Source organism: Xenopus tropicalis, chromosome 2 (assembly GCF_000004195.4).
Source record: "Xenopus tropicalis strain Nigerian chromosome 2, UCB_Xtro_10.0, whole genome shotgun sequence".
In the NCBI taxonomy this organism is placed as follows: Eukaryota; Metazoa; Chordata; class Amphibia; order Anura; family Pipidae; genus Xenopus; species Xenopus tropicalis.
Genome location: NC_030678.2, coordinates 41,245,820 through 41,263,921, shown reverse-complemented (window position 1 = coordinate 41,263,921; position 18,102 = coordinate 41,245,820). Strand labels below are relative to the sequence as shown.

The 18,102-nt window shown below is 37.5% G+C and overlaps 1 protein-coding gene across 12 annotated transcripts in view; it reads left to right on the top strand.

Moving 5' to 3' along the window:
* The window catches only part of cdkl5 (cyclin dependent kinase like 5), a 185,161-nt gene that overhangs the window by 64,219 nt on the left and 102,840 nt on the right, over positions 1-18,102 (top strand). For 10 of the 12 annotated variants that reach the window (XM_031896713.1, XM_004911760.4, XM_031896712.1 and 7 more), the window contains 2 exons: positions 6,916-7,109; positions 11,286-11,320. In XM_031896713.1, the coding sequence (XP_031752573.1) occupies positions 7,046-7,109; positions 11,286-11,320 (99 nt within the window). In that variant the 5' untranslated portion in view covers positions 6,916-7,045. Of the gene's footprint in view, positions 1-2,190; positions 2,249-6,915; positions 7,110-11,285; positions 11,321-18,102 lie in introns of all 12 variants that reach the window. The other 2 variants (XM_031896709.1, XM_031896710.1) reach the window with 1 other exon arrangement.

The following is an 18,102-nucleotide window of genomic DNA, read 5'->3' as shown; positions in this document are numbered from 1 at the left end:
TTAAGTGGTGAGTGGTGACCTTCAATTACAGGCTTTAATCAGGACTGCATTTCAGCTTGCCCTGTTTGCACTTGTTGGATTGAAGAGCAGAAGTTGCCCCTGGAGGCATAATTTAATAACAAAGGAACAATTAGGCTTTATAAGGAGCCTCACTTGTAATCACTCATTGATAAAAGAACTGTAATTATGCCTCTAACTTTAATAAAATGTGCAGCAGTACCACAGCATCAGGAAGTGAGGCTCCGAAAACCCATCATTTTATTCATTCAACTTTGGATTTGCTGAAACATGGGCTTCTCCACTGGGTGGAATTTGGCTTTCAGGGTAGTACACCTTACCTACCCTGCTACCAGTTTGTTCCCACAAGATGACATTCTCATGTTTATTGCGGCACCCCTCCAGTTGCTTGTTTGTCATGTGGACTTCATTCATGGATTGATACTGGCCTGGGCCATGGAGGCAATGGTCCTGACTCAGCATTTGTGCATTGCATCTCTGAACACACAGTTTTTGCTTGGTGCTATCTGGCTTATTGACTTATTTAATAGCTTCACATTCTGACCGTTGGGTTATGTTTGTCTCTATTTGATGTCTTTAGGACACTTGGCCTTCACTGTTTGCTGCCTGCCCTGATCCTTGTCCTGAATACCACATTTGCTGGTTGCTGTCTGTCCTGACTTTGGTCTGAGTTGCTAAGCCAAGTACAAATTCTCTTTGCCTATTTGTTACATCTGGTGCTCTGCACACCTTTCTGGTGCATTTTTTCCAAGTTTGCAAGTGTTGTGTGCTCTTCGCATTACCATAAACTACCATAAACTAAGGAGTCGGAAGGATTTCTTTACAACCTCCACAGCCCTGCTCCCCGTCTGTGATAGCATGCATCTAGATAATGACAATATAAGATGCTGAGATGCTCTAAAAGGTGGCCATTCTATCAAGCACATTTGGAATGTGCATGTTACTATATAAAAAGGCATATGCAGGAATGTGGTGCAAAAATGTTCCCAATCCAGTAAGCAGTATCAACCAATTAGCAGTTAACTATTACTGGGCTGACTGGATGCTATGGGTAACTGGACTGGACATCCTACAGCAGTTTGGTAATGAGTTAAAACAGCTGCATCTGGCGAGCTTTAGTGTTTCTTTTAGGTCCCCGAAACAACCAGCACAATAACTACATTCCTGCTCTAAATCCATACGCCATCTCGTCACAGGGCACAAAAATTGTTCTCCTGTAATTATTCTTTTCTTGCACATGTACTAAAGCCTTCACATTTTAAATACGCAATGACCTGTAGTTTTAAAATGAAATGTAATTAGAATATGGTGCATGAATCACAGGCACTGATTCACTCTTTAATTACAGTGACTGTTGTTTCCATAGGCCTCGCAGGAAAGTTTCTGTAGGGGAGGGGCAGGTAATACAAATGAAATGCAAGGGGGTTGCAAAGAAAGACGAGTTCCTTTTCCTGCAATACAACAGTAATAATGAGTTTATACACATTATTTTTAGTGTGTGTTTTTATGTTTTTTAAGTGGCAAAGCCTGGTGATATTTGTTGCTCTTTTTTACACTGCATAATAAATCTTCATCTTAATATAGATAGACTGACAATAGATTGATACACATAGAGGGATGGATAGATGGATGGATGGATGGATAGATAGATGGATGACAGTTGCATTTATGGCATAGCATCCCAGCTGTACAGGAATGAGACCTCTGTACATGAATTGCTTTGAGGCTTTCCTGTTTTCTTTTCCTAATACAATGTGTAGGCAGGCACAGGGGAGATTTCTGTGCACCAAGAACACTTAAGAGTGATTTTTGAATTGACTGTGACGTTTGTTGCTGTGGCTTAGCAATGGGGGGCTGCTTTCTGGCTGCCATCCAACAGTCAAACCAGACTGCAAGGAGAGAACAGCCCGGGCCTGTAAAGCTTGTTTAGAAGCAATGCACACAGTAGTATGACAGGCTGGAATGTACTAAGGAGGTACCTGATGTATTCACATCAAAGCTTGTTAGGGGCTTGTCATGTCTGTTGCTAAGGCCATTATTTAGCCATGCTGTCTCCATAGTTGTCCTGATCACGGGATTTCAACAACTTATATCATGTTTACTGATTCTTTTAATCCTTCATGGGCCTGAAGTTATTTTTCATTAGTTGCATTCACCTTTTTTTGTCTTCAGCAATTGCCATCATCCAAACTTGTGTCTGAAACACCCCCTCCTTCCTCCATATAAACAGGTGAGTTTGTACTAAAGCTTCTTATTGACAGAAAATTCTATTATGGGCAGAATTTTGTTCATGAGGACCCTGCTGTACAGATAAAACGAAAAATACTGGTAGTATTATAAAAAGGCGGCATTCAGCAGAATAGCTTGTAAGCATTCCTATAGAGTATAAGAGTATGGTCTGCTTCATCTTGGGTATAACATACCTGTATGTATAAATGTATGTGGGTGTTAAGATTTAATCCTCCCTCCTGTGGGAATTTCACATCTTGGTTAGACATGCCCATTGAGGCAGGGGTTTTCTATTTGCCCAGGGCTTTCAAGAGTTATTTCACTTTAGGATAATGGGGAGAAGATACCTGGTTTAGGCTTGTTTGGAGTTACATAGTTACATAGTTACATAGGGTTGAAAAAAGACCATTGTCCATCAAGTTCAACCCATCCGAGTAAACCCAGCACACAACCTATACTAACCAATCTATACACTCACATACATAAACTATATATATACAACCAGTAATACTAACTGTAGATATTAGTATCACAATAGCCTTGGATATTCTGCTTGTTCAAAAACTCATCCAGGCCCCTCTTAAAGGCATTAACAGAGTCTGCCATTACCACATCACTAGGAAGGGCATTCCACAGCCTCACTGCCCTCACCGTGAAAAACCACCTACGCTGCTTCAAATGGAAGCTCTGTTCCTCTAATCTATAGGGGTGACCTCTGGTGCGCTGATTGTTTTTATGGGAAAAAAGATCATCCCCCAACTGCCTATAATCCCCTCTAATGTACTTGTACAGAGTAATCATGTCCCCTCGCAAGCACCTCTTTTCCAGAGAAAACAACCCCAACCTCGACAGTCTAACCTCATAGCTTAAATCTTCCATCCCCTTTACCAGTTTAGTTGCACGTCTCTGCACTCTCTCCAGCTCATTAATATCCTTCTTAAGGACTGGAGCCCAAAACTGCACTGCATACTCAAGGTGAGGCCTTACCAGGGACCTATAAAGCGGCAAAAATATGTTCTCATCCCTTGAGTCAATGCCCTTTTTTATACAAGACAGCACTTTATTTGCTGTAGTAGCCACAGAATGACACTGCCTGGAATTAGACAACTTGTGATCTACAAAACCCCTAGATCCTTCTCCATTAAGGATGCCCCCAACACACTACCATTCAGTAGATAGTTTGCGTTTATATTATTCCTACCAAAGTGCATAACTTTGCACTTGTCAACATTGAACCTCATTTTCCAGTTTGCTGCCCAGTTTTCCAATTTTGTCAAATCGCTCTGCAAAGCGGCAGCATCCTGCATGGAACTTATAGTTTTGCACAATTTAGTGTCATCAGCAAAAATAGAAACAGTACTCTCTATGCCCACCTCCAGGTCATTAATAAAGACGAATGAAGGGAGAACCTCAGTGGGAGTTTAGGAGAAGCAACCACTTGGAGAACAAGTTGCAGTAAGGACTGACTTCAGCTTTAGCTCTAAGAATGAGAGCTAGGTATACAGTTTCTAGCAAGAGTGGTTCAGACCCCAGATGGGCCATATTAGAGATGAAACTGAGCAGGCCCAAGGTAGAGGAGAATCCTTTTGAGGCACCATGTTGTGACTTGATGTAATTGAGTTTTTATCTATTAAAGGACAATAAAAAGTTAATATAAATTAAAAGTAAGCCTAAAGGCATTCTTTTTAAGTACTTACTGCATATCTAAATTCCCAGATCCCTGCTTGCTTCTCATAGATATGGTGCTGGCAGCCTAAAGCAGTGTGAAGACTACAGTGACATCACTGAAATCTCTCTCCCCTTCCTGTAGGTGCCAGCGGCAGCCTTCCTATTCTCTGAGCATGTGTGTAACTTGATCCTGTCTGCTGTTCTGAGCTACACATGCCCACCAGCCAATCAGAAGTGGATCTGGCAGGGGGGAGGGGGAGGGAATGAAACACGTGTGCAGTATGAAGCAAGGAGGGAAAGGAAGGGAGAATACCTTTTTAGAGATGGCTGCCTGTTCTAGAAAATGTGAAGTAAGTGTGACTGAGTAAATATTTGATTAGGTGAGCCAAAAGTGTGGCGTTTTTACTAAACAATAGGAGGACTATTGGGCAGTATGCTATTTAAATTTTGACTTGCATTCTCCTTTAAGGAGCTCTATACTGTGTACTAAGTGGAACTACCTTTTTTGGCCAAAACAAAAACATTTATAATGTACAGATATATGATTTCAGAAAACACTGAATTTACAGAGATCCATGAAATGTACATGCGAGATTCGATGTAGAAACTATTTCCTTTAATACCACCTGAGAGAGTCACACATAACTCACAGGAGTAACATTGGCTGGACTGGTATACCCCCTAAACAAGCTTTACATAAATAAAAGTACATGTTTCTGATTCTGCTTCGAATTATATTCTCTACCTTATCTATTTTATAATTTCTCTGTTTTGACAAAATTATATTTAGCTCTTGGCTGTAAATCTCAATTTACCAAACAGTGTTTAAAGTTATGTTTCTGCCAGTAAAGCAATGCCATTGTTGGCTCATCGGAATAGAAAAATAAATTTCTTCAAGCCAATGCTGCACTTGTGATTTCTAAAATGCTGCTGTGCAATCCAACAGTTGAGATTTTAGTATGGCCATCACCATCTGTTAGCCAAGCAATTGTACTTGTTTTTCTCAAATAAAACTAGACAATTTATATTGCATCAGTATAAGAGTTATCATACATATTTTGCAAGTGTTGTTGGTTCTGTTTAGTAAGCAGTTTGTTTTTCAACTGTGCAATTCCCAGTTCCTTGAAACAGCAAAATACACATAGAATAATCATCATCATGTATTTATATGCCTATTTATGTGCCTTCCATTAATTTATAAGAATGTTCCTTTTGTGAACGATAAAGATTTTAGAAGTGATTAAAGAGATATGTGACCATGCAGATAAGAGGTTACTGTCAATTTTACTGTAGAAAGTGTATTATTCTTTATAATAATATTGCCCAAATATTTATTTGGGGGGTTAGAAAATCCAGTTCAAAGAGGACCATGTTGGTGAGTTGATGCATGTTGTTGTTAACTGGTGGATTTTCCATTATTCGCCAGGGACCAAGCAATTGGATTGTTATGATTTTCCCCAGCACGTTACAAATTCAAATAAAGATCCACTCATTTGCTAACCTTATTGTACAAATAGATCTTGCAGTGTTTGAGTACCAAAAGGCGACCCTACAGGGGCTGATAAAACCTGCCGAGGGTCGGAGTTGGCACCTTATCGGGCCATTGTTACTGTATGTAGCCAAAGGCAATACTGTAATTCTGTACATACACATAAATTATGCTCTTTAAGGGAAACCTGAGAGGGGTTAAGAATTTACATAGGCAACATTTGTCTTTCCCATAATGAGCCTTTGTATATCTTATGCAGAAGAAATAAATGTATTTATACAGGTATGAGATCTGATTTCGAGAATGCTTGGAATCTTGGAGTTTTCATATATGGGTTTTTTTCTCAATTTGAATCATTATGCCATATGCCTACTAAATACATTTAAATAATAACTGAAACCAATAAGATAGTTTTGCCACCAATATGGATTTACACAGCTTATTTACCATTAAGTACAAGGTACTGTTTTATTATTGAAGAGAAAAGGGAATCATCTTTTAATAATTAGATTTATTTGGTTTAAATAGGCTTTATGGGAGATGGCCTTCCAGTAATGTGGAGCTTTCTTATATGGTTCCCAGATAAGGGATCCCATACCTGTATTATAATTAACAAGGCCTTCACAATGTTATTGAAAGACAGAGATCAATATTTTTAGTGTACTTGGACCCTCCTTGCAAAAGCATAAAGCCTATGAGGAACAACTGACATATCAAGTGGTTGGGGAGTAGTGGTGGTTATGCTTTATGGTAAATTGCTAGTGGAAATTCAGGGTGTGTCCCATAACAATTCTTACACAGGTGGGAGTGCTTGGAGGTGATGAGTGAATCTATTGTGCTGTAACTGAAGTGTGAATTTCAGAAGAAATCTTGTTTTTCTAGATATCCCGAGAATGGGATACAGTTATGGGTGGGTTATGGTTGGTAGCCAGAGCGTAGGGACAGTCAAACAGTGCGTAGGAAGGTGAGCCTTCCTGCATACTTTTGAAGCTAATGGAAATAGTGTTTTTGTTTATATCTTTGAACCACCTGCGTTAAAAATAATCAAAGCACTGGATGATGTTACATGGCAGAAGCTGTTCATATTGGTGATAACAACATCAGTAGTTGTATAGCAAAGGAGATCAAGATCAATCAACAAGTGTTGCCTTAAAGCTTTTTTTTTTTTTTTTTTTTTTTTTTTTTTTATATTTGTGCTTTAACTTATTTATTGAACCTACCTTTTTACACACGTTCCTAAGGATAATATCACAGGACCTTTCTGGATCTTGCGCCTCCAAAGCATCCCCACCGACTTGCATTGACATTGCCTTTCAAAAGTTCTTTTAGACAATTAAAATGTAAGTCAATGGGGGCGATTGAAGTGCTTGAAAACACACTTTGTGCCTTTACCCTAATTCTTTTTAACTTTGATATTAAATGTATTCTGTTCATATTAATATTATGTACCCATACTATAACCTCTTTTCAGTATCGGACAATAAACTGTGTACCCCTTCTATTATCCTTAGATAACATGCTCCAACCCGAAGTCCAGATTCTCATGAAAGCATTCAAGCCCAGTCACATGTGAAGACGGTCAGCACCCTCCTTCCTTTCTGCCATGTTCTGTGGCTCTTAACACAAGGAGGGTTTGTCTTCATGAAGATTCCCAATCTTGGTAATGTGATGAATAAATTTGAGGTCCTTGGGGTTGTAGGTGAAGGTAAGTTAGTTTTCTCTGCGTTTACCATGACTCTAGGGTGGGTGGTTGTGTGCATGTAGGATTCCTCCAAGTCCTGAAGTTTCTTTTTGTATGGGAACTTAATCCCGGATAGTGTGTGGCAGTGAATGATGAACAATCCCTGTAAAGAGTTTTGCAGACGGATATCATACAAAGGACCGTACATGGCATTGCCACCTTTCTATCGTTCCACTAGTTCAGGCTGTCAGCCCAGAGGCGGGCCAAGCTTCCTAATTGCCCTAGGAAACCCTGCAGAATACTTTGTATTTTCATGTTAGATGCCTTTAATGCTGCAGTAATATGTAAACACAACATAATGCAAATGTGCCACTATGTGTAGAATCTACATCAGGTCACACTTAAAGGGTTAACAAAGTAATAACCATCCCAATGAAAACAGTAGTGCATTTAGAACCCCCATAAAAATGCAGCCACAATGATGATATAGTAATTTATTTCTAAATGCCTGTACAGTATAGGGATTTCGATCCCTATTTATAAATAGCCAATGTAGAACAGAATTTAAGACGGTTACTGGTCTCACCAGTAGTTACCGTTTTCACCTTTTCTTTAAAGTACAGGTGTGGGATCCCTTATCTGGAAACCCGTTATCCAGAAAGTTCTGAATTACAGAAAGGCCATCTCCTATAGATTCCATTATAAGCAAATAATTCTAATTTATAAAAGTGATTTCCTTTTTCTCTGTAATAATAAAACAGAACCTTGTACCTTGTTCCAACTAAGATATAATTAATCCTTATTGGAGGCAAAACAAGCCTATTGGGTTTATTTAATATTCAAATGATTTTAACTAAAGTTATGGAGATCCAAATTACATAAAGATCCCTTATCCGGAAAACCCCAGGTTCTGAGCATTCTGACTAACAGGTCCCATACCTGTACTGCATATGTACGTGGTTCTTTCTATAAAACGCTTTGTAAACAGATGGTATTTTAGAAATAAACATACAGTATACAGTGCATACACACCCATACTAGCCAAGATGAAGGCAGAATAGTAAAACTCAACATATTTGGATTCTTTATACACCAGGCATATTTCACCTGGGGCTGGAATCAGTTTTGTTGTGCTTTGCCTACCCATCTGTTCAGAATTAAATTACAGAATTTTTCTGATTCTTCTGAATGCAGACAGGGATGCACTATTTTGCCAGGGTTACAAAATATGGTGAAATTTATTTTGCAGATTAATTTTTTAATACATTTAAACATCTTTACCTCTGTCTAGATTGTAATACAGGTATGGAACCCATTATCCAGAATGCTCGGGACCTGGGGTTTTCCGGATAAGAGGACTTTCCGTAAGAGGACTTACCTTAAGTCTACTAAAAGAATTATTTAAACATGAATTAAACACAATAGGATTGTTTTGGCTGCAATAAGGATACATTATACCTTAGTTAGTACAAGGTACTGTTTTATTAGTACAGAGAAAAATGAAACCATTTTTAAAAATGTGAATTATTTGATTAAAATACAGTCTATGGGAGATGGCCTTTCTGTAATTCGGAACTTTCTGGATAATGGGTTTCCGGATAAGGGGTCAGATACCTGTACTATAATAATGTGTATATACCATAGGGTATAAACATAATGATTAAATCTGATGCTTTAAAAGGTATTCATGAATATGGATTGTGTTGACCACCATCACATCTTAAATGGACCTACAATTAAAACCCATCTTTAGCCTATGGTTTGATGGTTCACTATCTCACAAAAGTAGAAAAGAATGTTCCCAGAATCCTTCTTATGTTATGTTGTGATACAAAACATAACATGGCATCTAATGTGATTGTTTCATGGGAGCATGTTACTTTCTGTAGAAAGTTATTACTCTATAGAATTTGATCAAACCCCATATACAGGGACCAGCAACAGGGCAGAAGAATTATTTATTATACACATTAGTAAGCAACACTGCAAGACTAGCTACATTTGGGAGAAAGGCCTGTCAAACTGTAGATAAACCTATTGAATATAACCCTAAATATGAAATAACACTAAAAAAGTTTATGCAGGTCAGAAATAACAAAGCAAATGGATAAAATGGGATATCCTTCTATTTATAAGACAAGTACATAAGAGTTAGCGTAACACGTTCGCATATAATTTGCAATTTCAACTTATTAAATTGAGTTAGTTATTAATTGCATTGCTTGGCATTTACATTTACATATAGGTTTTCCAAGTGTAAGTAACACTTCACAAGTTCTGTTACGTGGATTGTGTTTATTTAGATGACAAAATTTATGTTTACAGTCGCAAAATCAATTTTCTTATATTACAAGGTATAATATTATGTTGTGCAGAAACTTAGTTTTGTTCTCATGTATGTGTCCATAATTACATATGTACCATGGGATAAATTCATTTTGAATTCTGGGGATACAGAATGTATTTTTGTAGACAAAATATCTACAAAAAAAACCCACAATGTATTTTGCTGACAAAATGTACTTGGGATAAATTGCACCCCATACTAGCATTCTGCCACACTTTGATTTCAAGCGGGGTGTATGGGAGCATATTTATCAATTGGTAAATGCGTTCTCTTTGATAAATACTGTTTTAAAAATCCCATAGGATTATAGAGAGAAGTGACATTTTTAGCTCTGTTTCACCACCGTTACTCTTATGTAAAGTAAAATCCCCAAAAATCCAAAGGGCACTGACCACAATTTGTCCCCTCCTCCAATTATATGATTGTTGAGATCACTTTACATTTAGGGACAGATTTATCAAAACACAAGACATTTCCCTTATCACAATCTTGACTAATAATAAATCTCTTTCAAATCTCTTTCACACAGATTGAGATTTTTCTGAGATTTGTACATTTTCTCATGCTTTTTCATCTGGATTGTCTTGCCTAAATAGTACTGAAAACTAGTCTACCCCATGTAGCACACTAGCTTTTATGTCTAGTAAAGTTTCTCTAGAATTCTCAAGGTTGATAAACATCTATGGGAATTTCATATCTTTGTGTCTGAGAAAATGAATGCTAGAAATTATACATTTTTCTCTAGAAAAACCTAAATGGCACCAGGAATTGCTCACATTAGTGAAAAAAGAGAATATGTCTTGGATTGTGATAATTATGCCTCTAATTCAGTGATCCCCAACCAGTGGCTTGTGAGCACCATGTTTCTCACCAACCCATTGCATGTTGCACCCAGTGACCTCAAACTATGTGCTTATTTTTCGTCCTGACTTGAAGGCAAGCTTTAGTTGCATCAAATTCAGGTGTACGGTCAAACGTAGCCTCCTGTAGTTTGCAAGTCCTTATAGGGACTACCAGTAGCGCAACACAGCCCATTTGCATGCTTTTCTTGCTCCCCAACCCTTTTTACATTTGAATGTGGCTCATAGGTAAAGAAAGGTTGGGGACCCCTGCCCTATATCATCCGTGCCACACCCAAGGTATCTTGAGGTGTACAGTAAATCCTCCTGACCCTCTACCAAGTGAGTTATGGGGTTTTCTAAAATAACTTCATCAAGAACCTGTTTTAGGGGTTGTAGACTTTTCTTCATCTTATTACTTAAATGTTGGCAATTAAACACAACTCTTTTGTGTATATGAGTGCAAATACAGTATCTTTCTCTTGGGTAGATAAGCATTAGCTATGCATGCACCTCAATTTAATGTTATTAGCAGTTCTTAACAGTGACCACAGGCTTAGCCTCAAAAAGAGCACGAGTGCATTAACTTGCCCCATTTAGGCTCCTATATATTGAAGCTGCAGCCCCGGAAAACTCCAGGGAAAAAGTGTTGCCAATTTCACCAATCATCCACAAAAAATAATGCTAAGTTTAAATTATTCTGTTAGACTGATTGTGTTATATTTTGCTAACATGCAAAAACTACTTTTAGAGACTTGGTTTATTTGTACATTTCTTTTGCATTGATTAGATTTCTGAAGATGTATTTTTCCCTTTTTTATTATACTATATTTTAACTGTAAATCATATGTGCCGCACAATAGTACAAGTTGTTGAAAACATCTATAATTACCAATCCTACAGTGAGGTTTCTATAAGTATGTATAATTGTGTATTTATGCATGGGAGTGCTTTGTTTGTTTTCTTTCTAAAAGGCAGAATACTAACCATATCCATCACTGTAATTCTCTTTAGGAGCATATGGAGTGGTGCTTAAATGTCGACACAAGGTAAGAGCAATAATTTTCATCACAGAATTTATTTGCCCTCCATTTTTATTCAGAGAATGTGAATTTATTGCTTCTGCTAATGAATCTGTGGGGCTGTATCTGTCACTGGTATTAATTGTTTTTGGTGAAAACTGATTGGGTACAAGCAGAGACACATTTGTCCAATGGGGGGGTTCTATTCAGAAATATTTTGAGCTAAATACTAAGCTTTAATGATTATTTTTGAGGAAGATGCCTTTGCCGTGTGTGATTGGCAAAATAGAGCACAGATTTTCTAAAGCCAGTAAGCTCTGGGGGAATTGAAATCTTAATGCAGAATATTGATGTGATTAAAGATGAAGTAAAGTCATAGGTATGTTTTCTTATTCTATAAAATGCAGCATACAAGGTGTCAGGGACATGGCCTAGCACGGCATGTGCTTTACCCAAGCTGCTCCAGAAATCAAAGGATGACAGGGGAACAATACTGACAATACTTTGCTTCCACTACTCTATCACTGGGAAAAAAAATGTCGAAAGGAAAGGTGAAACGACATCTGCTTAAGCTCACTGCTTTTTATGGATCTCAGCCCAGAAGTGTTGCTGTGGAAAAAATCTAATATGGCAGCCTTGTCTGGGGTCTCTGCAAGCCCCTTACCTCTGTGTGCAGATCCTGACCGAGAACGGCTCATAGACAAGTATAATGGACAATAGCACTCCAGAACACACCAATGCTGTTGCAGAAGTCAAGATTAATGAAAGAATAATTAAACCTTTTCATCTTTAAAATTACTCTGTACAGCCCCCCCCCAGACATACATTTCTCCCTGCATGCAGAGTTATTTTGGTTTTTTTGTCTATTACAAGCAGCTGAACTGCAGCTCTTTTTGTTACTTCCTTGTATAGCGTGAAGCTCCACCCCCTTTTGCTTTCTGAGCACTCATTTCTTCGACTCAAATAGGTACCTACTGCGTATGCCTGATTTTAATTGAAGCAGAGGCAGTGAGCATGCGCAGTAGGCACCTCTTTAAGGTCATCATAGTTGGGGAGAGAATGCGTGTTCAGAAAGCAAAAGAGGCAGAGTGTCACTCTAGACAAGGAAGTAACTAAAAGAGCTGCAGTTCAGCTGCTTGTAATAGAGAAACAAAATAAATCTACATGCAGGGTGGGGAGAAAGGTATATTTTTCTTGTGGTGGTACAGAGTAATTTTAGGTGGTTTTAAAATAAAAGGCTTACTTATTTTTTAAGGACAGACATAAGCTCTTGCAGACATCAGAGCAGATATACAGGAGCTTGGGGGACTTCACCAGTCACATTGAAAGTAAAATGTCAGACATGGTGAGAGCTCATATGTGACACTTACTTTTATTTTTTACCATAATATCAAAGATCTACTAAGAACACTATATCTTTTCCACTACTGCATGACTAATTACAAATATACAATGTTATCTCACCACTGACACCAGCTGAGAGAAGGGAATTGCCCAGTTTTTGGCAAACTGTTTAAAAAGGGTTGTTCACCTTTGAGTTTACTTTTTGTTTGAAATCATTTTTTATTTGTGTTTTTTTAATTATTTCTCTTTTTGTTCAGCAACTCTCCAGTTTGGAATTTCAGCAGGTTGCTAGGGTTCAAATTACCTTGGCAACCAGGAAATGGCTTGAATGAGAGACCAATATAATTATAGAAGAGGACCTGAATAGAAAAATAAAGTAATAAAAAGTTACAATAACAATAAAAGTGTAGAAGTAGTTTTTTTGCCTTCTGGGGTCAGTGACCCCGATTTAAAAGTTATAGAGAGTCAGAAGAAGGCAAATAATTCAAAGACTATAAACATGAAATAACAAAGACCAATTGAAAAGTTGCTTAGAATAGGCCATTCTATAACATACTTAAAGTTGACCCACCCCCTTAAACTATTTGAAGATTTGGTTAAAACATGCTTTTCTTATTTCTTTTTCTTTCTTTTTCTTTCTTTCTTTCTTTCTTTCTTTCTTTCTTTCTTTCTTTCTTTCTTTCTTTCTTTCTTTTCTTTCCTCTCAACAAGGTGACACACAACTAATGCAATGCATAGAAGTTATACCATTTTACTTAAAACTTGTAACCACTGTTACCATTTTACATGTAACCGCTGTGTACTTCTCTGGGCGAAGCCAGACACAGATGTGCAAACTCCCATCAGCAACAGTGGGTCTTTTACCATTAGACACTAAGGAGTTGAATTTCCCTAAAAGAGAACCCATGCATTGACAGAATTTAGGAAACTTAAAGTAGTTCTGGTATGGGCCCACCAGACTCCCTTTCTAAACTCTGACACAATAAATGTTATGCAAAAATAGTTTGTGCGTCTGAAAAAACAAAAAAGAGGTGTATTTGTGCCTAGGGACCGACTTACGTGCAAACATCGACTGGCAGACCCCAGAGGTTGTTGTATACCCTGGTGAATTTTTATTCCCAAATTTTCTTATTTTACTTTATATATAACCAAACAAACCATTATAAAACATAGACAAAATACACATTTTACTCAAATAGTATTATTAAATCAGAATAAATGTTGTTTTTAACTGACCCTTATACACTGCAAAAAATACTTAGCACACAAGTTGAATAAATAACATGGTTAGACTACGCTCCCTCACGATCAAAGAACAGCATCAATTTCATACTAGACCTTTGTGATGACTAAACTACTCCTCGTAGATCCAAAAATAGCAACGGAATTAGTGCATTAAAAGTGTACTTTCAGTTAAATGATGAGGCAAGAAAGCGACCCACTTAACACCTGGTGTGCCCATAAGGCAGTTATAAGAGCCGGATAATAAGCAGAACAGAACACAAATAAAAGGAAAAAAAACAACAGAACAGACCAGCCTATACATGCAGCTTGCCCAGCTACAAAGCTAAACCAAGAAAAACTCTTAGCTGCAACAGCAAGACATATAAAATGAATAAGATAAAAGATTAGTTCCAGAACACTCCAAAAATGTCTTTATAAATTGCAGAAATTAAAGGGCTTACCTTGCACAGCAGGTAACAAAGCAGTTGGCATGGGCAAAACTATGACAAAACTAGCAGAACAACAGAAAATAGAATTGGTTCACTCATCAGACAATGCTAAAGCAATAAATCAATGATACAGCAAATACTGTTGCTAAATTCCCTTCCCCATACAGTTTGAAAGCAGAGCCTTCCTACAAAAGATAAATCTACCTAGCCTGTAGCAAGGTCATGCAAATGACTTAACTACTCTAATCTCACAACAAGATGCTTTAAAAGCAATAAAACATTGCAGATAGTGTAACAAGCATTCTAAAACCAATGTACATATGCTCACTAAGTACCTCACTTAAGCTCTGAATTAAACAGTACAAAATGGTTATTTCCCAAAAGAAGTGCTGCTCTCATTTATTACAGCCATGCCAAAACCAGGCAAAGATTCTATAATATGTACAAAGTCTGCCCAATTTCCCTGCTAAATACAGCTCCTATAAACAAAGCTACCCATACAAATAATCAAGTGGGTTTTTACAGAAGGGAGACAGACCAATGACAATACCAGATGTCCAATTAACTAAACCCAAATAATATGAAAATCAAACAACATTCTACACTTATATCCACATTAGATGTATAAAAAGGATTTACCAGGGTAACAGGAACTATATAGAAAGTACACAGAGGCACAAGGCAGGGCTGCCCACTATCCCCACCTATATAGTGGATACCCTGTAATTTATATAGAAGTCACAGAGAAGTTCCATGACCATATAAAACCACAAGGCTGAAGACAGAGTACTTTTATACAAGTCATGGAACTTCAAAATGGCTTCAAGTATCCTCATATTTTATAACAGGGGCTACTTTACACTGTTTATAAGGAATATCGCAAATGCTAAGACATTTTTTCTTAAACAGCTTGTAATGTACTTTATTTGGCAAAATAAAAGGCCAAGGGGGGTCGGATTTTTTTTTTCCTGATTCAGATTTTTTAGTGCTAAAGTCGCAGAAAAAAAAATTTGCAACTTTTTTGACATTTAGGGGCTGATTCACTTAGGTACGAATCCAAATCACGAAATCCGATCATTTCTGATGATCACAAATGTCATGAAAATTATTTTCGTTTGAATCCCAAAATTTCGTACTTACGATCCGAAAGTTCAGAAATTTTCATATCATTTGCGAATGGCCGCAATGGTCACAAAAATTTCGTATCCGAGCGATCATAAACGGCTGGAAAACCTTTCTGATTTTGGAAGCCTCCCATAGGGCTCAATGGCACTCTGCAGCTCCAACCCGGCCCAAGGAAAGTCTCCCATAGGGCTCAATGGCACTCTGCAGCTCCAACCTGGCCCAAGGAAAGTCTCCCATAGGGCTCAATGGCACTCTGCAGCTCCAACCTGGCCCAAGGAAAGTCATACCGAAGCTTGAATGAATCCGAAACTTTCATACTCCTTGCGATTTTGTCGCACAAATTGTCGCAAAGTACGTAAAAGTTGCGCAAAAAAAGGCAAAAAATACGCACAGTTCTAAAACTTAGAAAAAATGCAAATTTTTAGTATTTGGACTCAATCGTACATTGAAAATCAGAATTGGACAATTCACCAGCTAAAACTTGTCTAGATTGTGTAGAAGTCAATGGCAGATGTCCCTTCCCTGGAGGATTCTTCTTTGATTCAACAGTTTAGAGATTTCGGATTTTTGACGCTGCAACACTTCAAAAAAGTAGAGGTTTCAGTGTGACAATTTGAAATTGTTGCAATTTCACAACTTTTCCCACATGTACTATTTCAGTTCAGACTTTTTAGTAAATGTCAGACTTTAGTGCAAATGAGCTTATTTGAAAAGAAAATAAATAAGAAAAGTTTTAGCATATCTGCCTCCATGAGTATCTCAAAATGGATTTATAAAACTTAAAAACAAGAAGGCCTCTCCTGTCTATATCTTGGTGCAAATTGGCACATACCTATAAAAAATTAGATACTACTTGAAAACAATGCAGTTTTTCTGAATAACCTCCTTGGCATTTTTCAAACAAAGGCCCCATCTTTCAAATTCATTGCAAGACAGCACCCTGGAAACCATAGCAAGGTATAAGGAACTAGAAATATGAACAAAAAGCCTTCTCCGTACACATTCTGTTAGCTAGTAGAACATTAATAGCCAGGAATTAAACATAGCAACATTTACCATACCAAAAATGTAAAATCGATGAAGACATAAAAATAGCCATTATGATAGCTTTTATTATATATTTACCATAACTGCAGTGGACTAATTTCCTAAAACAAAACAAATGTGAAAGGAAATAACCCAAGGCCTCCCCTTTTGAGATACTATAAGAATTGACTTGCCCTTTTATCTTCATGGACCTTTTGCAAGTTGCAGGAGGCATTTCAAGATCTATGGACTGTTTTCAGTCCTTCTGTATAGAAGTGTCCTTCTAAACATAGGGAACTGACAGGCCAGAAGTGTTTGCCTGTTCATTCTGTAGACCTGTCTTGCTCACTCACATACACTTGCAAGTAATTTTAGAAAGACGCCCTTCATTAGATGCTGTTGCCTTTTACAGATGCATGAGGATGGGTACAATACAGCCCACTGAAGGCAGACATATATTTTAAAACACAAAGTTTTTCCGGTCAAATTCACATTTTCCAGTGCCCTCACACACACTTCATAAACACTTATACATTATACATATAATATGCATTAAGTTATATTTTTGCAGACTGTCAAAGACATGTTTGACTGGCTATTTAAACTTTGCATATCATTTGCAACACTATTCCACACAATAAAGATCTTTTGTTATTACCTTGGTGAGTAATAGTTACTTTTACTGACCATAGAACTTTTGCAAATTTTAGAGTAAATAATGACATTTTCCTTCAGCTTTCTCTACTTTTTCTTGTTTTTTTATTACCTCTTCTGATTAATTACCAGAATTTATAACACAGGTGTCTGTTATAATTAAATATTCTATGTACTATTGTCACTAAATTGGTGGAGAGGGCTATGTCATGATGGCGAGATATAAGGCCTCAATTTTGAATGAGATGCATGGATCTCCAAAAAATTTCTTTGTAAGCCACAAATGCCTGGGTATTGCCACACCTACACATTCTACATGAACACACAGGAGGCAATGTACAGACTCTCCCTCTATTACAATGGTGCACTGCCTCAGTGTGTGCATCTTTACCACTTTCCCCACCTGCCCAGCACAGTATATCACAGCTTTGTCTGAACATGCCCCTCTGTATGGTAGGGTGTGTGCCACCAATACAGTCCAAAAACATAAAGGGAAGATGTGGCTGGGCATATTATACATAGGGCAATGCCTACAAAGCAGAATTGGTCTTATTGAGACATTATGTATATGCAGTGCACTTGTGCTCTTGCACTGGAAGTGGTATAAAGGCCAATACTGGGACAACCTAAAACAAATTTGGAGAAACTGTGGTCTGGTATAACAAAATAAGGCATATTTACTGGCATTCCCTGGGTGCAGTTTTCCTTTAACAATTATGTGCATAAAAAAGTCACTTGTCTGGTCAGGTCAAATATTATTGGTGTTAACAGTTTTTAGCTCTTTCCCAAAAATAATGTGATCATTTCCAGCTTACTCTTCCTAAAAACAATGAACATTTTGTTTTGTCATTTGTTTCCTTCTATTTCTTCAAGATGTGCAAAGTGCAAAAAATGGGTGTACCATTCTGACTTTGGTCTGGGGGCCTTTGTAAATGAGCCCTTATTTAATTTATTAGCTCTGTACATTCTCCCTCTTCCCATAAGCAG